At 47.0% G+C, this 25,820-nt stretch overlaps 1 protein-coding gene across 1 annotated transcript; it reads right to left on the bottom strand.

Annotated features, from left to right (window-relative positions):
• Positions 1-1,324: 1,324 nt before the first annotated feature.
• On the bottom strand, positions 1,325-24,915 carry F11r (F11 receptor). Its single transcript, NM_053796.1, has 10 exons — positions 24,783-24,915; positions 4,970-5,038; positions 4,751-4,858; positions 4,423-4,569; positions 3,974-4,179; positions 3,719-3,821; positions 3,487-3,594; positions 2,724-2,736; positions 2,382-2,433; positions 1,325-2,266 (listed from the first exon to the last, which is right to left on the bottom strand). Exons 1-10 carry the CDS (start codon positions 24,841-24,843, stop codon positions 2,231-2,233), a joined length of 903 nt encoding a protein of 300 aa, NP_446248.1. The 5' UTR covers positions 24,844-24,915; the 3' UTR covers positions 1,325-2,230.
• Positions 24,916-25,820: the final 905 nt, after the last annotated feature.

Raw genomic sequence — 25,820 nt, 5'->3', positions numbered from 1 at the left:
CCTGTTTTCCTGGTTGGGGATTTTCACCTGCCTTGTTGTTTTTCCACGGCTTTTGCCTCGAATATATAAGGAAATCTCAGGAAAGCCTTGGTGGCACTCACTGAAAACGGGTGACCCGTGTACGTGTTTTCTTTCAATTCCGCAGACCTACGCCCGATATTCACACACTGGCAGCGCAGGCACCAACAAGCATCCACATTGCCTGTTACTCAAGGTCAACGGAAATCCAATGCCCTCTCCTGACACCTGTACACACACACACACACACACACTTTAAATTTTTTTTAATGTATCAAGGAGACATAGGAATGGACAGCCCTAATCTCGAATAACCAGGAAGACTTCAGATGTCTTTGGAGTCCGAGTCGTTTTTTTTTTTTAATTTCCCTTTTCATTTTTAGTTTTTGTTTTGAGAAAAGATCTCATGCAGCCCAAGATGGCCTTAAACTTCCTGTTTATCTGTGGATGACTAGGAACTTGTAACCCTGCTGCGTCTGCCTCTGAAGAAGCGCTGGGATCACAAGCGTGCACAACCACACCTGATTTAACACAATGTTGGCTTCCAGCGAGGCAAGCACTTTACTAACCTTACTTTCTCTCCATCCTGAGTCCCATCTCTTGCTGCATGCAGAACTTCGGGATTTAAACAAAATCAATGTGAAAAATAGATGTTTATTACAAGAATTCGTTTCGACACTGTAAAATGAAACCAGAGGTGGCATTCCCAAAGCATACCATAGGCTGGAGAGGGGAACCCCAAGAGTAACGGACTCTCACATCAAAAGGACCCGAGGGGATTGTTTATCTAGTATACTAGAAGGGCAATGAAATCCCACCCCAGCCCCACCCAACTGAAACAAATCCTTTAACTTTAGAATTTCTCTTTTATTGTCCAATTGGATTTTATTTCCTCTGGAAAACTCTGCCCTTAAGTATTTAATTTCCAAAAGCTGCAAGGAACCCAAATGGAAGAGAGAAATGACCGCCAGACCTATCCAGATTCCTACTTGTCTCAAATATTAAACGGCTGGAGGAACTGTCCTTTAGAAGCCTGAGGGAGGGCCATTATGACCGCCAGGCAGGAGAGTGCGTGGACACTTTCTTCCCCAACTTGACTGAATAGCAGCTTCCCCCCCAGCACAGCACCACCTTTGTCCAAGCAGCAGGAGAACCAGGTTCTGATGTCTAGAAGCTTTGCCTTGAGTTAAGAACGGAGTCCTGAGGACCAGCCATGGATTGCTGGGAAGCAGAACTTTGATGTACTTTGTTTATAAAAAGTAGCCTAGAGTCCCTAAAACATTCCCCCACTTCCGACAAAAAGAAGTTTGTCAAATCAAGTTTTTATTTCCAGCAACATCTGTCAGATATAAACACAACCTTGCCAAAGAGCTAGAAAGCCCTTCTATATAACAATCAATTTCAATATAGAATCTCAATCTCACTCTCTCTCTCTCTCTCTCTCTCTCTCTCTCTCCACACACACACACACACACACACACACACACACACCATCAAAGAGACGAGACTATTAACACACACATCTCCTCGATCCATATAAATCTTACAAGGGTCTGTGCAGTAGTTCCAGCCAAATGAAGTGACTAACAGCCACCAGTTCCAGCCTTTTCTCCTTAGATCGCTTTAAATCTTTCTCACTCCAAGTCTCTTGGGAGTTAACCGAGCTCTCCCACCTTGTTCGGACACGGTGTCAGTTTACTTGTATCCAGGAGAATCCCAGTGGCACATTTTGAGACAAAGAGCAGGCTCCAGAGGCTAGACACCTGAGGTCACCATCAAATGCCTCAGCCCATCTTCCTCCAGTCCCCACTCTAGAGCAACTGGCACTCCGCCCGGGGAGGAAAGCTGGGAAGCTAGGCTCAAAGTCCTTATGGAGAGGCCTTTACAGGCAGGTAGTGGTTTTGGGCTCCTGTCAGCCCAGTCATTATTACTGCCTAGTCTAGGACTCTTGTCCAATCCCACATAGGAATGGGGAATGAAAACTTTGTAACTAGTCTCAGGCCACGCAATGGTGGTAAGGAAAGGAGGGAGGGCGGGAAAGAGGAGGGAGAAGTAGCTGATGTTATTAAATTCATATCCTAGCTAGAATAAAAGCAAGGGGTCCCGGGGGACCTAGAAGACATTGAAGGCATCCAGTGCAGCTACAGCCAGCAGGGGCTGGAACTTGTAGCACCTGAGTAAGGCAAGTGGACATGAGATGAGCCCCAGCAGGTCACACCAGGAATGACGAGGTCTGTTTGAATTCTCCCTAGGGAAATAAGACATCCAATCAACTCCCCTGTCTCATGTTGCTCACAAACACACAGACAGGCTAGAAACACCCACTTGATACACAAGGCCCTCCTCAGGGCAGGTGCACTCACCTCACTGCGAGCACTGGGCTGGCTGTAAATGACCTTCTTACCCGGTGCAGTCCTGTGAGCAAACCAGAAACAGGACACACTCAAGCCCTACCAATTAATGCATCCATGCCGACATCAGGGACCACAATGAAGGCCCACTTTGCAGAAAAACTGAGTGTTTAGAAGGAAGGTGTTGGCAGCAGATAGGACAAGTTCAGGAGACCAGAAGTCTAGGTTTCTTCCCCTCTGAAATACCTACTTCTACACCACTCCCACTCCCAGGGCTCAGACCCCACCCGACTCCCACCCCAGCTCCAAACCATGATCTTATGAGAGAGAACCCTGGGACATCACCATGCTCACCCTTTCTTTGTTCCTGAAAAAGAAAAGAAAAATGTGTACTGACAATTCTGAAATTTTACTTTCTTTACAAAATACAGGCATACTATAAGAATGTTTTTGTTTTAACCCCAAGTGTGAAGATCTGGGGCCGATGCAGCGGCCTGTGATTTGCCTCATGCTCTGGTAGAGGCGTGGTTTTACCAGCTCCAGATCAGAATTTGGGGAACTTTTCAGAGGTTATGTAGATGCTAGGGTCCCAAGAGAGGAGGGGTGGGTGGTTGTTGGTTGAACACGGGGATTGGCTGTGGTTTTAGTAGTTATGTTCAAAGAAGAAACAGAAGGAAAGAAACTAGACTGAAGGATTTTTTTTTTTCCTTCTAATTCTTCTCTCCCGTCTATCCTTGCTTCTTCCTATCTCGTGTTGGGGGTGAAAGGGATGGGGGAGTAGAGGGCAGGGGAAAAAAGTAGCAAAGACCAGAACACAGCATAGCATGGGAATCAGGGGGAAGTGGTATGTGCTTTTTTTCCTAGGAACTAGATCGAGTAACCGCGCTCCCTCGGAAGATGGTGCCAGCACATAGGGCATGGTATCAAGGTCCACACTCGGACAGCACCCACAAACCGCACAAGGATAAAGGAACTTCCAGCTGCTTACAGCAGCACGCGCCTATACTCTCAGCGCTCGGAAGGCTGAGGCAGGAAGATCACTGTGAGTTGGGAGGGCAAAGCTACAGGCCAGCCTGGGCTACCACAGACCAACAAGCTTCCAAGGGGCAATACTTACTTTCAAAGTATCCACGGCTATAGGCAAACCAGATGCCAAAAATCAGGAGTCCAAGGAGAATCAGTGTTACCAGGACAGCTGCCACGATGCCCCCCACATTCAGCTCCACTGTGAGACACAAAGGGGAGGTCACTCGCCTTGACATGCAGCTGTGGTGCCGCCGACGATGCCTGCCGTCATTAGCCACATGAAACCCAGCCTCTGACCACACCCCAGCCACATTCTTACTCACCAGCCTCCATGCGTACAGCCTCTGACCTCATGGCTGTCCCATACCCGTTCTGTGCCTCGCAGTAGTATTCGCCACTATCAAAGGCTGACACAGGGTCAAAGACCTAGAGGGAAGAGAACAAATTGGCCTCTTGCTCAAAGAAATCAGGCACCTGTGCTATTCGTTCTCTGACCTTAAGTGAGCCCCGACGCTTCTTCCTGCTCTCAGGGGTCCTAGGACCACCCCCCCCCATCTTCTGCCTCTCCCCTTTCATACCAAATCCCCTGACTTTGGATCGATGGTGTATGAAGAATTGATGAAGGCACGGGTTTTCTTGGCATCTGCTGTAAGCATAGGTACCCCATCCTTGAACCAGGAATATTCAGAAGGAGGGGAACCGTCGTGTTCTGAGCAGGTCAGCACTGCCCTGTTCCCAATGGTGACAGAGGAGGGGATACTGACTGTCGGCTTGGATGGAGGCACTAGGGAGGGAGACCATAAAGAGAAGGTGCTGAATAAAGGGGGGTTTACATGAGTGTGGGTTAGAAACCAGGACGACAGTATTAACCAATCACAGGTGCCACCCGTATGCCCAGTTCCAATCAAACCAGGAGGCTCATCTTTCTATACTCCCACCATCCGTAAGGTCTAAAACTTAACAGTCTGCTATCAGGTTCAGGGAAGTGACTAGCTTTGAGCCTCCGAGAGACCATGTTGGCACATACCAAGCACAGTGAGGTGGATGCTGACCTCCCCGTAGTTCTGACCCCCGTCCTCAGAGACCATGCAAGTATACTCTCCATTGTCTTTCCGGGTCACAGAGCTGAAGGTGATGCCACTGGATGAGAAGGTGACGCGGTCTGCATAGGGAACTGCCGGGAGACGGGAGCAGAGGTGGAAGAGACAGGGTCAGCTGGAGAGCTAAGATGCACGTGTCCCCCAAGATACATTCTCCGTCCTCCACGGAAGGGCAGAACTCAGAACCCTGAGCTCCAGGGCTCGCCCCTACCCCTGGAATCCAGGCGATTCTCAGCAAGTGCAAGGACGAATTACCTGTGATCTGGTTGTTATAGCACACAAGCGCAGTGGTGCTGCCTTGGACGAACTTCCACTCCACGCGGGGTGAGGAGAAGCCAGAGTAGATACAGGGCAACTTGACAGCTGCGGACAGGATCAAAATGGGAGGAAGATGGAACCCCGAAACCACAAGCCAGGATACACGCCATGCAACCCCCCCTTCCCTAACCCTCCCCACAGCTCTGCCCTACTCACAGTCGTTCTCAGGAACCTGGACGGCAGTCTGAGGACTGTACACCGAACCCTTGCCTTGCACCAAGGAGCCTGAGGAAGAAAAAGAGGGACCCCCATCATAAGGAGACAAGAGTTGCTGCCGCATAGTACGAAGAACAGACAGATCTGGGAGATGAGGCTGAGGTCTTAAGGTGAACGGAGGGACGGAGTTAGAGTCAAGATGGTGGGTACCCTAAACATTTTTAATGGGTTCTGTTCTACTAGTTCCATTCCTACGGCCGGGAATACAGCATTTCTTTCAAGTACTTCTTCTATTTTTAATGGCTTCCTCTATGGCTCCCAATACTCTAATTAAGTCCCTACTGTTCCAAAGGGAGCTTCCAGAATGGCATTTCATGGTTCAGAGAAAGCTCCACAAAACACCGCAGCCACTTGTATTTAAAAAAAAAAAAAAATAATAATAATAATAATAATCCTGGAAGAGAGCCAGCAAGCTGGAGGCAAGTCGGGCGGGGGAGGGAGGATAAGGCTAAAACAGAAACTTGACGTTTGTACGTTAGCTGCCTTTCAAGGTGTTTTCAGAGACGTTCCATTGTTTGAGTCTTGAATCCAGCACCTGTGACACGGCAGCAGGACAAGAGTTATGACCCTAATCTTGCATTTGGAACTCAGACTGCGAGTAAAGGCAGGTGCGGAAGATTACACAGCTGGTTGTGAGAAGGGGCGAGGACTAGAGATGATCTCAGATCGCCTCATTAGAATCGCACATTTGCTAAATGAAGAAAAGGAAAGGTTGTGCGGGTTGGGGGTAGAGGCACGAGGAGACAGGAGTTAAATTAACACAGGAGTGGGAAAATGATCAGGGTTCACAGGTAAGACCCCAAACTAGTGACAGAAGACTCTGAACAAACACAGACGCACGCACGCATGTACATGTACGAGCGCATACACCGTCATCTCGAAGTTCAAATTCACACACGGAGAATGTGTTTATTTATAGCTTTAAGTCAGAGTCCCTGGATAAACGCAGACACAAACAGTACAAGCATGCAAATACGTTTTCCTTTATTTGAACACCCCCAGAACTGAATATAGTCTCTTGGCCTGTGAGATTCCTACTTATCTGAAATGTAGGCGTTTAAAAAAGATGATCGCCAAAATCCCGCCTTCCTCCACACCCTCTCTCATCACTGTTTAGAGTCCTTTCTTGGTTTCTGCATTGCTGAGGAACATAGCTAGGCCTAGTGCACCATAGACCTGTGCTTTACCTCTGAGCCACACACCCAGCCAGGCCTTTGTATGCGTTTATTTCAATCAGACACAATCTGGTCCAAGTATTAATTTGTGTCCGGCTTTGTTTGGGAAAGGATCTTACCAAAGACCTGATTGGCTTAGGACTTCCACTTCTGGGGTGTGTGTGTGTGTGTGTGTGTGTGTGATCTATCTTTCTTCCTGGTGTATATATAATCCATCTTTCTAACTCAGACTTGGGAGATCTCTGAAGGATCCCTCCTGTTTCAAATTTCCCTGTACAGTAGGCCACTCTCCCTCTGCCAGATCTTGTAGCTTTCTCCTCTCCACAAGTTGTGGGTGGATCCCAGAAGCTCTCCCTAATAGAGGGTCTCGTATGAGGGGGACGGCATCCCAGTCTGTGAGTGTCTGGCCTGCAGGTATGTGTAACGCTTCGGAGGAGGTCGAAAGAAGGAACCCTTGTGTCCGACAGTTGTGAGCTCCCAAGTTAAGTGCAGGAAACCGAACCTCGAACCCCTGCAAGAGCAGCAAGCTCTCTGAACCCCTGAGCCATCTCCCCCGACCCTCCGGTGTCATTCTTCTGTTTGTTTTGTTTTGTTTTTTCCAGACAGGGTTTCTCTGTTTAGCCGAGGCTAGCCTGAAACTCAATCTGTAAACCAGGCTGGTCTCAAATTCAGAGATCCACCCACCACTGCCCAGCTCAGATGTTACTCTTAAAAAGCCAAAACATACTGATTTATAAATTACTTCTGATACTATAACTTCGCCTATTTCTCATTATAATTTTAATATTGAACTCATACTCTAGTATAACAATAGACCTAGAAATTAAATCAAATAACGCTCATTAAATTAGAAACTCTTCCCGGGGATGTGATTAAAAGCTCAGTGGGTAAAGGCACCTCCCACTTGAGGCAAACATAACCACCAAAGTTTGGTCCCCACAACCCATGTCGAGGTGGAAGAAGAGAATCAACTTGACAAAGTTGTCCTTTGACATTGGCACACATGTATACACACACAAATAATAAATTTAAAGATTAATGTAATCTCTAACCCCAGCATTTGGAAGGCAAAGACAAGAAAACTGATGCAAATTCCAGGCCAGCGCAGTCTACACAGTGAGTTCCAGGCCAGCATCTGAAGGCTCACAAGTCCTCCTCACCTGGATGCTGGGAACCTTGCTCTACAAAGGCTCAGAAGTTTCATGATTTGCCTTCTGGGATACACACACTGTGATGCTTGAATCAGTTTCTCATTAGGAATGAAGGACACAGCTGCTGGAGTGCTGCCTAATGAAGGCCCACAGTTACGGGCTCAGAGCTGGCAGAACACCGTGGTCTTGCCCTAGGACCTGCTTTCTACTAGGGGCAGGAGCGCCCAGAAATCACTTTATGACAAGGCAGAAGGAAGAGGAGTGGTGTAAACCACCACCTACTTCCTAACACCTGAGTAGGACGTGCAGATGGCAGTGAGCCCCAGCCCCTCCCCCTGCCCAATCTTGTTTCCGCCCTCGGCTTTCCACGGGTGCGAATCCAAAGAACACTCCCTAATAAAGTGTCTTGTATGATAATTGATATCTCAGAGTCGGCTTCCCAAGAACCCAATCTGACCCCACCCGGAATAGGAGCAAACACCTTATTAGGCTGAGAGGCAGCCTCTGAAATGCACACGCACACATAGGAACCACAGAGTATGAATTGGTAGCCATTCCTCAGTCACTTTTGACGGTGAACGAAGTTTTTCACCAATCAAGTAGTTAATTAATTAGGAGGGTGTGTGCAGACGCCACAGCAAGAACATGTAGCCCAGAAGACAACGTTCTGGAAATCACTTTTCCCTTCCATCTTGTCAACTCCGTCTCTCGTTTCTGCCACTGTGCTGCATGTGTGTACTCCAAGCCAGGTGGCCCACAAGCTTCCCAAATCTTGCTTTTTTTTTAACATTGGTTCTGGAGATTGCTTACGCACAGGTGCTTTGTTACCTGCTAGGCTCTCCCCTGCCCCCAAGCCCTTGAAATTGTTCTTTTCAAACAATGAGATCAAAAAAGATGTCAGGTCGTGGTGGCACAAGCTTTTAATCCCTGCGTTCCAGTGGCAGAGGCAGGCGGATCTCTGGTGAGTTCCAGGCCAGCCTGATCTACAGAGTTAGTTCCAGGGCAGCCAGGGCTATAAAGGGAAACCAGCTTGAAAAGCCAGGAAAAAAATATCCAGGGATTGTATCACATTGTGGTACAGGAGCCTGCCTTTCCAGCTCCCTCCTCGGCCCAAATGCCTGTTGGCTATGACCCACCTACTCCAAGACTCAAAGTCTATTGTGGGTAGGTGAGATGGCTCAAGCAGGTAAAGTTATTTGTTACCAAGCCGGCTGACTCAAGTTCAATCCCCAGGCCCTACATGGTAAAAGCAGGGAGTCGACTCCCACAGATTTTCCTTTTACCTCCCTCCACGCATGCACACTGACTTAGGTAAGCCCCCAATACACATACAAGCACAACAGAGAATCAGACATAATTTTTTAAATCCAAAAATAAATCTAAACCAGGAGGTGATGACACACACCTTTAATGCCAGCCCTTGGGAAGCAGAGGCAGGTGGATGGCTTTGAGTTCCAGGCCAGTCAGAGATACACAGGGAGACGCTGTCTCAAAAACAAACTTCAGAGTGCTTACAACAGCATCTCTCGGGGGCTGGGGATTTAGCTCAGTGGTAGAGCGCTTACCTAGGAAGCGCAAGGCCCTGGGTTCGGTCCCCAGCTCCAAAAAAAACAAAAAACAAAAACAAACAAACAAACAAAAAAAAAACAACAGCATCTCTCTGACCAACGGGAGGCACCGAATAAGAACTGTACCTTACTATCACCCCATCTAATCACAGGCTTTCCTGTTCACACCTCGCCTTCCCACATCAGCGGTCTCTTCAACAAGACATTTAAATAAGCAGTGAGCGCTACACAAGGGAGGACTGAACCCCAGCTCTCCCTCATGGACACCGCCTACATCCGGACCAATCATTTTCCTGCCCTCTATTTTTCCCCTGGTCTCATCACCCTCACACACATAGACACACACACACACACACACACACACACACACACACACCACACACACCCCTCTAATTTAACCTCTGACCCTCCTACATACTCTTACTAATGGTTAACTTAAATGGTAAATCAAAACAATGAGGACATTTCATCCTTTCCATTATAGTTTCACATACATACATACATACATACATACATACATACATACATACGTAATCTACTTTTAAAGCCAGGTGTGGTGATGCATACCTTTAGTCCCCCAACATTCTGGTGGCAGAGGCAGATAGATCTCTGAGTTCAGGGCCAGCCTGGTTTACAGAGCAAGTTCCAGACAGAGTTACACAGAGAAAACTTGTCTCAAAACAAACTAGCAAGCAAACAAACAAATACCTCTTTGTTTGGTGATTTCATTTATTCCTCTTGTATGTGGATGAGAGTTTTACCTGCAGATGTCTGTGCATCATGTGTGTACCATGCTCTGAGATGCCAAAGAAAGGGAGTCAAACGTCTCTAGAACTAGCATTGATGATAGTTACGAGCTGCCAAGTGGCCGCTGGAATTGAACCTGGGTCCTCTGGAAGAGCAGCCAGCATTCTTTAGCACTGAGCCACCTCTCCAGCTCCAGTTTCTCTTACTTTTTGTTTTGGGTTCTTTGTTTTTGTATGTGAAAGAGACATGGGCTCACTACATAGCCCAAGCTGGCCCTGAACTCAAAATTCTCCTGCCTCGGGTTCCCCAATACTGAGCTGCAGGGGTATGCTACCCCACATAGCGCCCTTACTGAACCTCACAACACAGAAAGCCACAGAACTGAAGGCCATCAATCAGCCTTTTGCCCTCCTCAAGCTGTGAGTCTGTAGACTGGAAATCCATCTTCTGTCCCAGTTGGAATGGAGCAGGCAGTGGTGCAGGCACAGGAATAGAGTCAGTCACTCAAATGCTACAGCAATCCTCAATGGAGCAATGGAGACAGGGCCACCATTTTCAACATGGAGAAAGTGAGACCTGGAACAGTTAAGAAACCTGCCAAATAAAAAACTAACCAACCTTTAAGATAGGCAGGAGGATCTCTGAGAGTTCCAGGACACCCTAGAATACATAGTGAGTTCCAAGCCAGCCAGGGCTACATAGAAAGAGTCTGTCTCAAAACAAAACAAAACAATGGCAAAAACCAGATAACCAAGCAAACAAGAAGAATGAAAGCTGCCCACAGACCAAAGAACAGTGAATGGTGGCCAAGTTTCAAACCAATACAGCCCAACTGCAAGGTGGTGGTATTCAACCTCATCACTCCACAACCATCTGGCAGATCCAAACCCGTGTCCAGCTTCTGAGGATACCACGCTGCCTAGGGGATAAAATGCAAATATTCGACAAGAGAATTCCAGCCCCATCTGAGCTCTGATAAGCTTCCCATTTTCTCACCCATTCTGCAGCTGCAACCAGCCTGTCCTGCAGCCCCAAACCACTTCCCGGTGGTTTCCCAACCCCTGCCTCTGCCCAAGCAGCCTCTGCTATGGGAAACACCCTTTCCCCTCATTACCTGGTAGACACCGGTCCCTCTTTCCTCTTTCCTGGTAACGACCGGCCACAACCCAGTCCTCTTAGAGACTCTTCCCTAGGCTTTCATTACCCCATGCAAAAGTGCCACTGGAATATTTCTCAAGCCTTTAAGTTTAGCACTTGGGAGGCAAGGGCAGGTGGATTTCTGAGTCTGAGAGCCAGCCTGGTTTAACAGAGTAAGTTTCAGGACAGCCAGGGCTGTCTCTCTTGAAGAGAGAGAAAAAAAAAAAAAAATCCGGAACTCTGCTATTATGTATAAACATTCCCATGACTCTCCAGTAATTGCCCAAACATCAGAGACCATGTCTGATTTGTTAATCTAAATATTACTCAACCACTAGCATAGTGCCTGATACTACATACGTATCAGGTATTTGCTGAGCGGCATGGAAAACAAATTAGGTCATGGCAGACCATTCACTTTATTGTTGAGGTTTATCTTCAAAAGCAAGTCCAATTTTTAAATGGGAAAGGCAGACAGATGGGGGAATAGCAAATGCAGAAAAAAAACAACTTTGTTTCAAAATCCAATCTCTGTAATATTTTAATACTAACATTTTTTTTTTAAAGTTCTGGCTTTAAAACTTTTTAAAAGTTTTCTGGGAGAAGAAAACTAAAATTATTATAGTTGTTCTGTTTGGGATGGAGTCTCATGTAGCCCAGGCTAGCAGGGTAGCCTCCTATTTCTGTACTTCCTACCTTCACCTCCCCAATTCTGGGTTACAACAGGAGTACCCCATCAGGTACGGTTTCACACATCGCCGGTTGTGGTGGCGCACGCCGGTAGGATTTGCTGAAGGAGGCAGAGGCAGGAGGATCACGAGTTCGAGGTTTCACACATCGATGAGGATTGAACCCAAGGCTTCGTTTGTAAATGTTAGGGCAAGCATTCTACCAACATCCCCAGCTCCTAAAACCTAGTATTGTTTTGTTTGTAAGATTTTATTGTTATTTACGGGTGCATCTGTGCATATGCACATGTGCGTGGGTTTCCACAGAGGCTAGGAGAGGGCAACAGATCCCCTGGGGCTGGAGTTACAGGCGGTTGTGAGCCTCCCAACGCTGGTACTAAAAACCCAATTCAGTTCATAACTGATGAATCATCTCTCAAAGCCCTAAAACTTAGACAGAGGTCAGAAGAGAGCACTGGATCCCTGCAACTGGATTTATGGAGTTATGCTAGGGATTGAGTAATTTTTAGATTAACATGGTCTCTGCTGTTTGGGCAATTACTGGAAAGTCAGGGTGGTAAACTATGATGAGGGTACTGGGACCTGAACCCCAGTCCTCTATAAGAACAAATACTTTTAACCTCTCCAGAGCCCTTAGTTCTGTATTTTAAAACCAAAGGGGTTTTAGTTTTATTCTGATGCTTTGGTTTTTTGAGACAATACTTCACTATATAGCCAGACTGTCTTTGAAGTGGCTGTCTAGAACAGGCTGGCTTCAAACTTAGAGAAATTCTCTGGGCCCTGTCTTCTGAATGAGTGCTAGAATTATGAGTGACTGCTTGAGATTGCTTGCTTAACCCCACCTCTCCAGACTACAAAGTAATTTTAAATGTAATCACCTTGAAACAATATTTACCTTCTCTACCCATAATTCCCACTGTTTTATAAACAGGACTGAGGGCTGCACCTGGGATGTGATGACCCTGCAGGTGTTGCACACGCAGTGGCAGAGGCTGGTCCCTGCCTCTAGGGGTGTGTACGCTGGTACCTGCAGACCTCCACAGAAAGGACAGAGAGCCAAGAGTAGAACCAGAGCCAGAAAACCTTCTAACACAAGAACCAAAATAGCAAGAGGTGGAAGAGAGAAACGCCTGTGGCTGGCTGTCTCAAGTCAGTGGGGAAAGAAAAAGGGAAGTAAGAGCTACAAGAGGGCAGGAAAATTCACCAGGGTCTCAGAATAAAGTCAGACATTACCAATAAAGTCAGTCAGTATCAATAAAACACGTTATCACCCTCGTTCATTTATGGTTTTAACTCAAGCGAAAGCTAGTCACACGACGTACTTGGGATGGAACAGCGAGAGTTTAAGGAGCTCAAGGCCAGCCTTAGCTACTTGGTACAGCTGAAGCCAGCCTGCCTGCACTTCGAAAGCCAGGTTTCGAAGACAACAAAACGCCACAACAAACCACAAATGAGAACTTCTGCTCTCTTACTCCCAAAGCACTCGTCTTCACTACTTAAAAAGTGGGCTTTATTGGGGGTGGGGTGTTAGGAAAAAGAGATGAATCCATTCCCAATATTGTTTTCATGGCAAGAGGAACCAAAACAACAACAAAACTTGATGTACACTCAGTCAGCAGAAAAGGAAACTTGTTGAACAGTCCACTGCTTTGGAGGTAAGCTCCAAACAGGTTATGTAGTTTGGATTGCACTGTTTCCCAAATTCTCAAACTTACACCCTCCCGCCCAATACCTCAGAGGATGTATCCGGAGACAGAATCATTAAAGCGGCAACAATGTTAAAATGAGGTTACTACTGGATACTTCAGGCCCACTCAACTGGTCTCCCTATTATAGACAGAGGCACAAAGAGGCCCACTTGGAATGTGTGGCACGTGAACACAGTGGAACCGGCGGGCAAGGAGAGAGGTCTCCCAGAGAACTCTTCCACTCAGTGCCTTCCTCTTAGACTCCCAGCTTCCAGAACTGTGAGAGCTACGCAACCTGTGATCTCTGTTGTTACACCAGCCCTAGCAAACCGCACAACAGTCCTCTGGCTTCCATGTGCACCCATATCTGCACACCACATGCACAAAAGAGGTGTGAGGACATACCTGCCCAGAAACATATCAGCTTGCTCTACGTGACTTCATCACATCCGAACTGTAAACACTGAGCGTGACCAGGAGAGCCACCGACTAAAGGAAGAATGTGAGCGAGCGTTTTCTGAATATTCACTGTGCCAGATACTCCAAGCCCTTTCATGATTTAATTCATCTAATTTTACACTAATTATATGAGACAGATACAATTATAGCTCTCATCTTTAATGAGGAAGTGGGGCACAGAAATTAATTTGTTCAAGGTCACAAAACGAGTGGGTGGCAGAGCTAAAATGGTAATCCACCATCACCTGGCTCCAGTACATGATACTGAATCAATCAACTGCTCTAACACACATCCTCCCCACCCACCCCACCACCACCCTATGCATATTGACTTTTGTGTGTGTGTGGATATGCACAAGTCAATGTGCCCATGTGGAGCTCAGAAGACAATCTGTGGTACTCTTCCCTTCTACCACTTGATCACAGAAATCAAGGTCAAGTTGACAGGTGTGGTTGCAAGCCTCTCTCTACCCGCTAAGCCTTCTTGCTGACCCTGTTTTTTAGACAAAATTTCATATATAAACCTACATATGTCCACATGACTCATGTTTTAGAGAGAAGGGGAACCCTTAACATTTTTCTCTTCCTTCTGCAAATGAAAATAACAAATGAAGTGGCAAATGTAAAACAAAACAAAACCAAGCCCGGCATGATGGCCCACACCCATAATCCTAGTTACTCTGGAGGGAGGAGGATCAGGAGTTCAAGGTCACTCCTCCTTAGCTATGCAGTTACAGGCTAAGTCTGGGCTATATAAACTCCTAATCTTAAAGGGAAACAAGCAAACAAACAAAATAACACTGTGGCATCCCCAAATCCAATTTAGATCCTTTTGAACTGGCCTAAAAAACATCTCCAAAATATGAAATTAACAAATGAAACGATGCCCACACCCGCTGCTATGCAGTCAGTGCTCACCTGGAATTCACAAAGGGCAGCCTTCCTGTGGCTTTTCAGTACCAGAATTAAAAATAAAATTTATAGGGATGGAGAGATGGCTCAGCTGTTAAAATGAGGTCCTGAGTTAAATTCCCAGCAACTACACAGTGGCTCACAACCATCTGTAATGAGATCTGATGCCCTCTTCTGGTGTGTGTGAAGACAGCTACAGTGTACTTACATATATAAAATAAATAAATAGCTCTAAAAAGAAATAAAGTCTATAAATAATAAAAATAGCCCAAGCATATAATTATGAAATCTCTAAGAAGAATTCCACTTGCAGTCTCCAATATCTGAGCTCTTCTGCCCCATGTTCTATATTTCTGTAATAAACAAGTGTATCTAAAATATTACAGTGGTTCTCAGCCTTCCTAATGCTGTGACCCCTTAATACAATTCTTCATGGTGTGGTGATCCCCCCCACACCGTAACATTGTTTTTCATGGTTACTTCATAACTGAAAATTTGTTACTGTTATGAATCCGAATGTAATGGTCTTAGTTGACCTCTGTAACCCAAGGCTGAGAAGCAGACTCAGAGGAAAGAGGAGCTAGGAAGGTCTTGGGAAACCAGGGCAGAAGGGCTGCTGTGAGTGCAGGCCAACTTGGACTGCTGAGTGAAACCATGTCTCGAAACAAGAGGGAGGTAGGGAGGGAGGGAGGAAGGGAAGGAAGGAAATCAGATAGATTACAAGAAGAAATATGGCCAAATAACTAGGAGAGAGACAAACAGAAAGCCAGAAAGAGGGCCGGGGCTGAGAGTGCAGTGTGGTGATAGAGGCCTTTCAAGGCCCTGCGGTCCATTTCCGGCTCTACGAAAGGAGGAAAGGGGAGAGAAAGACAGGAGAGAGGGAGAGAAAAACAGGAAGAGGAGGGGGAGACGTACCCAATATCAGTTAACAGTGGCACACTGTATCAAAACGGGAAGAATATTCAAATAAACATTAAAGGTGAACTGAGGTAACAGATGAGGAAGAAATGTGAGCTTCGGAGAGGAAAAGGGCACAGGACACCAGAGCACAGATGTCCCTGAGACACTGAGGACAGAAAGCAGGAAGGCAGGAGGACATGAACAGGAAATGGGGACAAGAGTTAAAGAGTGAGGGAACAGGAAATACAACAATCACAAAATACTAACAAGTCGGTCTCCAAATATTTCCTTAAGAGAGATGATTTCCTTTACACACGCACACACACACACACACACACACACACACACACACACACCACTGGGTTTCTGTAGCCCCTGGATTGTCCAAAGCAGTCTGTACACCATGCCGGCCTCAAACTTTTGGCAGCCCTGTTTCTGTTTCTAGGGTCCCGGCATTACAGGCATGTGCCCCCAAGCTGGGCCTGAGAGACTTTTTCAAGAGAGCTGGTAGTCAGCCTATCTAGCTGGTATGCTCTCCCCACCCCCAACCCTTATCCTCAGGAGATATAATCCACGATGTTCTGCCAACACCCCAAGCCAAAGGTAGTAATGAACCCAGAGCTTTTCAATGGTTTTCCTTCCATGTGTACAAGTATGGCAAAATGTAATGCATAAGTTAGAAACAATAAAAGATTAGTAACAGTAAAAAATGTGGGGCTGGGGATTTAGCTCAGTGGTAGAGCGCTTACCTAGGAAGCGCAAGGCCCTGGGTTCGGTCCCCAGCTCCGAAAAAAAAGAACCAAAAAAAAAAAAAAAGTATGTACTATTAATAGCACGCTATGGTGGTATAAAGGCTTCTTGTGATCCCAGCACTTAGGAAGGAGAAGCAAGAGACAGGGAACTCAAGACAGGGCTCAGCTACACAGCGGGCTCAGCTACACGGCGAGCTGAAGGGCCACCCTGACTGCATGAGACTGCGTTTCAATATTTTCAATCCCAGACTGACCACAGGCAAACAAAACTTCAGACGTGAAGACCAGGACGTGAACTGATCTGACTATGTAACTAGGTCTGGAGACCACAGTCGTCTAAGAAGTAATAGAACAGCCGTGGCAAAGCGCTCTTCCAAATCAAATCTTCATGCTCGCACAGCTACCTCCCCAGACTCTCATCCCATCTCACAGATGAGGAAACTGAGGCTTGGAATAGTTGCCTCACAAGAAGATAAGGGTCTTAGGCCTGGCCGATTCTTTTGGGTTTTGTTTGTCCGTGTGCTTGCATTTATTTTGGCAGTACTGGGGACTGAGCCTGGGACCTAAGTAACAGAAGGGTCCTATCACCGAACTACCCCCAGCCTGGATCTGTCCATGTCTATTATTATTATTATCATTATTATCATTATTATCATTATTATTATTATTACTATTATTATTATTTTGCCTGTAAGTATGCCTGTACCATCCACATCACCAACATATGCCTGTCGAGGCCAGAGAGGGTTTCAGATGCCCTAGAACTGGAGTTATAGACGGTTGTAAGCTTCGGTGTGGGTGCTAGAATCAAATGCACGTCCTCTGGAAGAGCAGCCAGTGCTCTTAAACCCAGAAGCCATCTCTTGCCAAGTTCGTCCACTTCCATGTATGAGGTTCCAAAACTCAGCAGCCCAAACAAAGAAAACCCATCTACTCCTCAAGGTCTAGTTCAAATGGCCCTTAAACCCTCTCTGTCCCCATCATTAAAGGTAAATTTAAAGATTAATATATAAAACTAATGTCTTGCTAAATAGAATGGGAAAGAAAAAGAAACAAAAATATCTCCATAAAAGGTAAATGTCTACCAGGCTGGAGAGATGGCTCAGCAGTTAAGAGCACTGACTGCCCTTCCAGAGGTCCTGAGTTCAATTCCCAGCAACCACATGGTGGCTCACAACCATCTGTAATGGGATCTGATAGCCTCTTCTGGTGTCTCAAGAGTAACAGTGTATTCATATACATAAAGGAAATAAATTTTTTTAAAAAAGAGTAATTGGTTAAATTACAGCATAGTATACAATACAACAGACCTTGTTTAAGGTTTTTGTTGTTTGTTTTTTGAGACACCATTTCTCTGTATAGCCCTAGCTGTCTTGGAACTCACTCTGTAGACCAGGCTGGCCTCAAACTCAGAGACCTGCCTGCCTCTGCCTCCCAAGGGCCGGGATTAAAGCGAAGGAAGCACTACCACCGCCCAGCTTGGGCTTTTACTGTATGCCGTATGAGTAGCGATCCCTCATGGACGCCTAGAATGAACGAGTAGGCAGTGCCTGACTTCCAGTAGGAGTACATGTGGTTTTTCTCTATAGTCCTGTACCTTCCCACTTCTCTACCTGGAGCAGGTCATCACTCTTGTTTTTGAGAGTGAGTCACTCGGCAGCACAGACAGGACTCTGACTCACCATCCTCCTGTCTCAGGCTTCCTGGTACTGAGATTATAAACAAAACCAACACTTCTACCACTTTAGTTTTATGGGTTTTTTTTGTTTTTGTCAAGATTTATTTGCTTATTTTTATGTGTATGAGTACATTTTCGCTGTCTTCACACACACCAGAAGAGGGCACCGAATCCCATTACAGATGGTTGTGAGTCACCGTGTGGTTTGCTGGGAATCAAACTCAGGACCCCTGGAAGAGCAAGCAGTGCTCTTAACCACTAAGCCATCTCTCCAGCCCCAGGTTTTTTGTTTTGTTTACTCCCCACCCCACCTCCCACTTTCTCTTTCTCCCCACTTCACCCCACAGCTTAGGGACTGGAGAGGTGGTGGCTTCGCAATTAAGAGAACTTACTGCTCCTGCAAAGGACCTAAGTTCAGTTACCAGCCCAGCCATGTGGCTCACGACGACTGTACCTCTAGCTCCAGGAAATCTGATGCCCAATTCTGGCCACCTTGGGGACCCAAACATATATGCTCATCCACACATAAATAAAATAAACCAATAAAAACTATGAATAGAGGCAAAGACGGATAAGGCCCATTCCATCAGTGACAAATGCGCATAACAATTCCTTATGAATTATTGGTCAGGCAGTCCCAGGGGCCCCAAAACTATGAAGGGCATTCCCATGGTTCTTAGCTGCCCACCAGAACTGGACAGTAAGACTCCACTGTTAAAAGACACAATATTCTTTGGTTGCAAGGCATAGAAAGATCAAGCTGGAGATGAATTAGAAGTGTCCTCCCTGCTGGACTTTGACAAGCTGGAAGGTACTAATGTAGGCGACTGGAAACGTAAAGTGATCCACGGTGTTTCTGAGCTGAGGACCTTGTATGCTAGAGTCCCAACGTGCCAAGCACATCACCCACTGATGTAATAATGGTACAGCCGTTACAGGAACAACCAACTACATCCCGAGTGCACCAGAAGGCCACTCCACAGAAGGGAGGTCATGCCCAATGCCACACACTCCATCAAAAGAATAGACTGGGGTGGTCACAGGCCACAGGCCATGAGACCTGCTGCTCTAATTTGCTAAACGGACATGCTATGCAACGGCCTCCTAACTGTTTATATTAACCAAAGAAGCTTCCTTTTTGCAGTTGACGGTGGTTAGAGTCTTACAACGAATGGAGACACTGAAAATAAATGACTACTGGGTGTTCATCTCTACATGGGACATCTACATCAGTCATCCCCGTCAGGGCTCTGAGGCCATCACAGGAAGGGGAGTGGAAAGAATGTGAGAGGCGTTGAGCTGGTGAGACATGTAGAGGCACTTTCTCCCAAGCCTGAATCCAATCCCCAAGTCCCACATGACAGGAAGTGAAAAGGAACACTGAACAGCTCACCTCGGCACATTACAATCACACACATAGACACTCCGACAAGTAAATATAATTTTACAAGTTGAGTTTTCAAAGCTGTACTAGGTGGAGGACGCGGAGGAGGGTTATGAAAGGCTGTCTTCTAGGCAAGGCACAGCTGTTTCACTCCATCTGAGTTAAGGCAGCTTAGCTGTGTTTGTCTGGACCCACTGAGATCTGGTCAGGGATGGGGAGGAGCTTCCGGTCTCTTAGCACTCCCTCAGCAGGAGAAGCGGTCAAGGGGGGGGAGGTGCCACAGCTGCATTACTCGGGAACCAAGAGCTAGTGTCACACCCCTCCACCCGCAAGGCCTTGGTTAAAACTCAGTGGATAAGGGGTTGGGTATTTAGCTCAGTGGTAGAGCACTTGCCTAGCAAGCACAAGGCCCTGGGTTCGGTCCCCAGCTCCGAAAAAAAGAAAAAAGAAAAAAAAAAAAAAACCAAAAACAAAACAAAACAAAAAACTCAGTGGATCACAAAACAGAAACAAAATCAGAGCTGAGGGTCAATGAGAGAGTTCAGCAGGTAAAGAAGTAACCCCGTCTGGCTTGACCACCTTGGTTCAATCCCATGGGAGGAGAGTCAACTCACACACGTTCTTCCCTGACCTCCACACACAGATGCACATAAAAAAAAATAAATAAATAAATAAAAAATAAAAAAAATGTAGTCCTAGGCCGGGTGTGGTGGTGCATGCCTTTAATCCCAGCATTTGGGGTGAAGTAGCAGGCAGATCTCTGTGAGTTCAAAGCTAGCCTGGTCTACAACAAAGCGAATACCAGGACAGCCAGGGATGTTACACAGAGAAACCCTGTCTTTGGGGGGGGGGGGGGGAGGACAAAAACAAAAAAGAACAGAAAAAAATTTTCTTTTAGTCCTTAAAGAAAATCAAAGGAAAGTTGTGAAATCTGGAAGGGAATTTGCTGGGAGGAAAGGAGAACTGTCAAAGAAATTGTTTACAAGTCCGGCCTCCAGCGTGCTGACATTACCAACCCCATGCTACCACACCCAGCACAAAAGTCACTGCCTGCCTTTCACTCCCAACTTATTCTGTGCTTTTGTTGACAGCCCCGCGGTATATTCCAGTTGGGGATCCAGGGATCCGGCTTGTATCTTTCGGAAACAAAGAAACAAGTCGGCTTCAATCCTCCTCCCAGACTCTAGCTGTGGATCTTCTCTGAACCTCCACCGAGACTTCAGATACGGAACAGAGCGCCCCACACCCCACCCCACCAACCATGTTTTTGGACACGAGGATCCAGGCCAGGGTAGGCCCGGCTACTTCCTTCTACTGTTTTAATAGGAAGCCCTTTGTTTTCTCTTTATACAACATCCTGTTAACTATTAGAACATTCCTCAAGGTACTTTTATGCCAATAGTTTGTTTTTTTAAAATAGAAAGAAGGTGAAAAAGAGAGAAGCCAGCCAGCCAGCCTAGCCAGCCAGTCTCTGGTTCTCTCCATGAACACCACTATACCTCACACCTAGGCCTGTGAACTTCTGAAGATGCTCTCAATATAATGAACGGAAACTTTCTAGAGGTTGGAGTGACTGGATACAGAATGCCTGGGAAATAGGAAGACTGTGTGAGTCCTAATACAGAGCAGGCTCTACACTCTGAAGATGGCAGAAATTGATCATGGTGGGGGTGGCTTTTACTCCATGGCTCCCTCCTGCTTTTTGCAGACTTTCCAGTTTTACCTGTTCAGACCCCTCCCCCATCTCTCCCACTGCAAAGGACAGTCAGCCTGCCAGGACAGTACTCACTCAAGGGACCTGGCATCAAACTTCCTGCCAGCCAGCTGCTTCCTCTAGTCCCACCCCCACACCGTAAAACAAATGACACGAGCTGGACTTTGGACAGAAACTCGGCTTATCAGGGAGTCCCAGGCAGATGAATTCAGAGTTTCAGTGCCCGGAAAACCCCAATATGCATTTGTTCATGCTGCTACCCACACCTCCTCCCAATCCTGAGAAACTTCTCATCTAACCTTTGCTTTGGACACACCACTGAGCCTGGGGGTTTGGGGATTCCCTAGTTCCAATCCAAGAGATGTAAAACTCACACCCCACTTACTTCCTAATTTGCCACATAAAATGTGTGTAACACTTCAATCCACCTTTGGGGGTTTGGGAGAGGGCATGTCAGTACCCTCCCCTGTGAATTCCAGCTGCGTAGAGGTTGGCAGATCCAAGCAGCCAAGGGTCGGTCCCTTATAATACCAGAGTGTAAAAAACAAAGTACGGTCCAAGTTCTGTGAGTTCAAGACTAGCCTGGCCTACCCAGCAAATTTCAGGCCAGCTAAGGCCACACAGACCCTATCTCAAAAAGAGAAAGAAAGAAGAAAAGAGAAAGAAAAATCTTCAATCTATATTACGTAAAAATCAGGATATAATCTAATGCACACTGTAAGCCTTATTATACATTTGCATAACAAGAACAGTAGAAAAAGATACATGAGAAACTCTGCCAGGTATAGTTGCCGGGGCAAGAACAGAGTGGGAGTGAGCTACTCCACCCTTTGATAAGATTCTGAATCTCAAACCCTATCACCCAACGCAATTTTGAATAAACCATTTTTGGAACCACAGCAGCTCTGCCCAAAGGAGAAGAAGCTGGGGTTCCATGACAAGCCCAGGTCACAAAGATGCTTTAGAGTATCACTGGTGAAAGCCTTCAGAGCCAAGCCTAGCCTGGCCCTGCCCAGCATTTCTTCCTCCTAGGAGTGGCCACCCACTAGTTTCTAGCTTCAAGAGAACCATTCTTTCCCCAGGAGGAACCAGTACCATAACTTACCAATCCACAGTTTTGGGGGAAGTCTGGCCCTGACTAACCAGCTCTGATGAAAACCCAAACCCAGGAGAAAGAGAAAGGGGGGGTGGGAGGGGGAGAGAGAGAGAGAGAGAGAAAGAGAGAGAGAGAGAGAGAGAGAGAGAGAGAGAGGGAGAGGGAGAGAGACTGACTGACTGCGTAGAAAATGTCAGCATTCCAACTCTGGCTTAATTTCCTCCCTTTTGGATACAATAAAAGTTGACCTATCCGCTGGCCCCTGCTTGTAGCTGAATCGTTTCCAAGTTCAGGTTCTGGTTCTCTAGGGAATGAAATGCAGCATTCTGGGTGACCAGTCACACCCTCCAGGTTCAGCTCTCCCAGCCTGTGGTCTGTGTATCCTGCCTGCGTATCTCAGGCTGGAGCAGTCGTCCACTTAGCAGGCTGGGCTCGTACTTAACTATCTCCCCCTTTCCCTTCCTCCCTGACGGCGGAGCCCATGGTGAGAAGTAACTGAGGAAGAAAAGGGCACTGGAGCAAGCTGTTTAGGCTTCACACTAGATGTCCGGACAAGAGCCCTCTCTTTAAAACTTAGTAATCATTAAATAAAGGCCCCGCCATGAGGAGCTTTCCTGCTTCCTTTGACCTCGTCTAGTTAAGGGCAGCATTCTGGCACCCTCACAAAATCCGAAGGGGTAATAACTGTGCAACAGTAATCCCTTCATGTATGTGTAATGTAACCATTAACTCCATTGATCCTCCAGGCATTCGGAGGACAAGTATTATTACTTCTGTTTTATAGCAAAAAAGACTGAGCTACTAGCCTAAGGTCCCAAGGCAGAGAAAGAAGCAAAGCCAGAAGAACTCCTGATGAGGTGGCCAGCCCCGACATTTCCATCCTCATTTGCACTACCCAAATCACTCCTCTCCCCCAGATCTAACCTGATTTAAAAGTTGCACCGTGCAGTGTATCCTTCCACCCACCGCCACCTGTATGCGTTATTCTCCCTAGGACCCACTGCCCTGCCAAGCAGATGCACCACCTCAGGCTTCGTTTGAACCATGGCTGCTTGCTCAAAAGGATCTTGTCCCAATCCTTTCTATGGTAGTGTGCGCTAGAATCAATATAGGAAATTAGGGGAAGAGGAAAGAAAGGAGGGAAGGGGTTGGAAGGAAGCAGCTCCAGGAGTTTACAGAAGCCTAACAAGTGCAGTCACTGACCCACGGGAAACAGTACACAAAACAGGAATGTGGGTGTGGCTAACAATCTAAGATACGAACAGAATGAAACAAGTGGCGATGGGCAGGGCAAAGAAAGGACGAGGCAACTAAGAAACATTAGTAGAGGCGGCTGATTCTGAAACAGTAGTTTAGATAGTGTTTGTGCCTGAGATGCTGCATTCCCAGGAATGGGAGCCCGAGGACTCTGGTTCCAGCCGCAGCGTCTTGTAAACTGGAAAGGCCATTTCCTCTCTCCAAGCTCATTTCCTTTTTCTATACGGTGGAGAAGTCGATTCGCCTATTGTCTAGCCCACTTCAAGGGTTTACAGTTGTAATGAGAAACAAGGGATCGATCGCTCCATCTTGGGGAAGGAGTCTTATTTTTGCTCTCCAAAAAGGTATCAAAGCGAACAGCCTTTAGAAGACAGCAATACTGACTGTAATGGTATATTTCCTTTACCTTCTCTAAAATACGAACCTTGAAGAGAAACAGATTCGTACAGAACACATTCTAATAAACAACACTCGAGAATCAGACAGAGCACACCCAAGTCCCTGGGTTTGGTCCTCAGCTCCGAAGGGTGGTGGCGGGGAGATGAGACAGATAAATATACAGGTGCTGACATACACTGACCAAAGGAACAAACCAACCAACCTCACACTCAACCTCATACAAACACACCTCGAGACAGTCAAGCCCCAGCATGCGAGCCTGGTTGTTTCACAGGAAAAGGAGTCGACAAAGAAACAAAAAACTCTCATTCCGGGCAAAGGGGAGGGCAGAGTTCTGACTCTAAGGAAATCTAGCCAACCAATAGACCTACTCTTCCCTCAGGGAATCCTCACTCAGTCAACAACCTTAATTAAGGACTTCTCGCTAGCTCTCAAGAAAGGAATTCTGAATCGGAGAAATTTAGAGAACTCATTTCTTCTGACGCCGAACCACGGCATTAATCTACAACTTAACAGGAGGGAGAGACCCTTCTACAATAGCCAGGAAAAGAAACCTTCCCTACCCACCGCCCCCCTACCCATTACATTTCCTTCTAGGACACTTGAGCCAAGGGAGTCCGGGTGAGGCTCAAGGTTTCTCTGAAACATCCGAGGATGTCGGAGGGGCAGGATAGACCTTCCCAGGAGCATACTATGGAGGGGAATGGCTAGCTAAATAGTTGGGTGTGGGAAGGGTCCTTGGGTCGTTAGAGGAGACCCAGAACCGTGGACCCTCCCGGTTATTTTTGGTGCTTCCGCAGAGGAGGTACTCCCGGCGCTGAGTGGGAGGTAGGGTCACAGATCACTGGCTGGAGGAGGGGAGCCAGCCAGTCTCCATGTGGGGGAGGGGAATGGAGAGTGACCAGACCCGGGCAGAAAAGTGGACTCCTAGGGAGAGGCAGGCAGGCAGGTTCCTGGGACTCCTCCCTTCCCGTCGGCGCGAGGGAATCGCCCTCTTCCAACCTCTCACCGGACCAACCCACTCCTCCCAAAACTCTGGGAACTCACCCAGGATCATAGACGTGAAGAGAAACAACAGTTTGCTCCCGGCTTTCCCCTCGGTGCCCATTACAGTTTCAATCCCGACGCGACGGGCGCCGCAACTCCGCTGGGAACAGCTTCGCTATCCACTGCGCTGGGCTGGACTCTAGCAGCCAGGTTAAGCCCGGCTCGCCTTTCTCTCCACGCCCGGTGGGCGGCGCCCGGCTGCCCGGCGCTCCGATTGGTGAAGAGAAAGGGAGCTCCGAGGAGTGACTCACCGTACGCAGGTGCAACCCCGAACTTTCCTCCCTCTTGAGTCCGATTGGTGGCTTTCACCTCTAGAGACCTCCGGTTGGCCCAGGAGACTGTCGCTTAAAGAAACTAAGGCCTCCCCTTGGACAGGTAAGAGCATCCCGATTGGGCAGCAAGGCATGCAGATATAGCCTTTCTGACTGCCCTGGCTCCTGATAGCTATCTCTAAAGAGGAGGTGAGTAAGGTCACTGCCTGTGAGATGCAGGAATCCGCTTGGTTGACTTCTCTTCCATTACTTTTCTATCTTATCTTTTTTTTTTTTTGGTTCTTTTTTTCGGAGCTGGGGACCGAACCCAGGGCCTTGCGCTTCCTAGGTAAGCGCTCTACCACTGAGCTAAATCCCCAGCCCCTCTTCCATTACTTTTAAATTGCTTGATGATGCAGAATCTTTGGTCCCCTCCCCCTTGGTAAGTGAAAAACACATATTAATATGGGAAGGTGTAGGAAGAGGGTTGAGACAAGAGAGATATCGTGACTACCCCAAACTGCTCTCAAAAAGAAACCTAAATAGATGGATGCAGGAAACATCCAGATAATAAAAGCTGACCGACACTTTCTGGGAGAACCGGAAATATGTCTTTTATACATACACATACTATGTATGTCAGTAGCTCCTTTGCTGGACCTTACACTTGGACTAACTTTTGTTGTCTAGACCAAGGCTGGCTATGTCGCCAAGGCCGGCCTCAAACTGGATCTTCCTATAAAAAATGGCTATCCCAAGAGGTGGGTAGGTACTGGAAGACTGGAGG

Source organism: Rattus norvegicus, chromosome 13 (genome assembly GCF_036323735.1).
Source record: "Rattus norvegicus strain BN/NHsdMcwi chromosome 13, GRCr8, whole genome shotgun sequence".
NCBI classification, from domain to species: Eukaryota; Metazoa; Chordata; class Mammalia; order Rodentia; family Muridae; genus Rattus; species Rattus norvegicus.
Note: the sequence above shows the minus strand (reverse complement) of the source record. Positions and strands in the feature narration are given on the sequence as shown.

Excerpts from the sequence above, each read along its gene's own strand:
- F11r (NM_053796.1), bottom strand. The coding sequence starts at position 24,843 with ATGGGCACCGAGGGGAAAGCCGGGAGCAAACTGTTGTTTCTCTTCACG. Across the intron at positions 4,859-4,969 it reads CCAGGTTCCTGAGAACGACT|CTGTCAAGTTGCCCTGTATC; the intron begins GTGAGTAGGGCA and ends TCCTGTCCGCAG. Across the intron at positions 3,822-3,973 it reads ATCCAAAGTCAGGGGATTTG|GTCTTTGACCCTGTGTCAGC; the intron begins GTATGAAAGGGG and ends TCTTCCCTCTAG.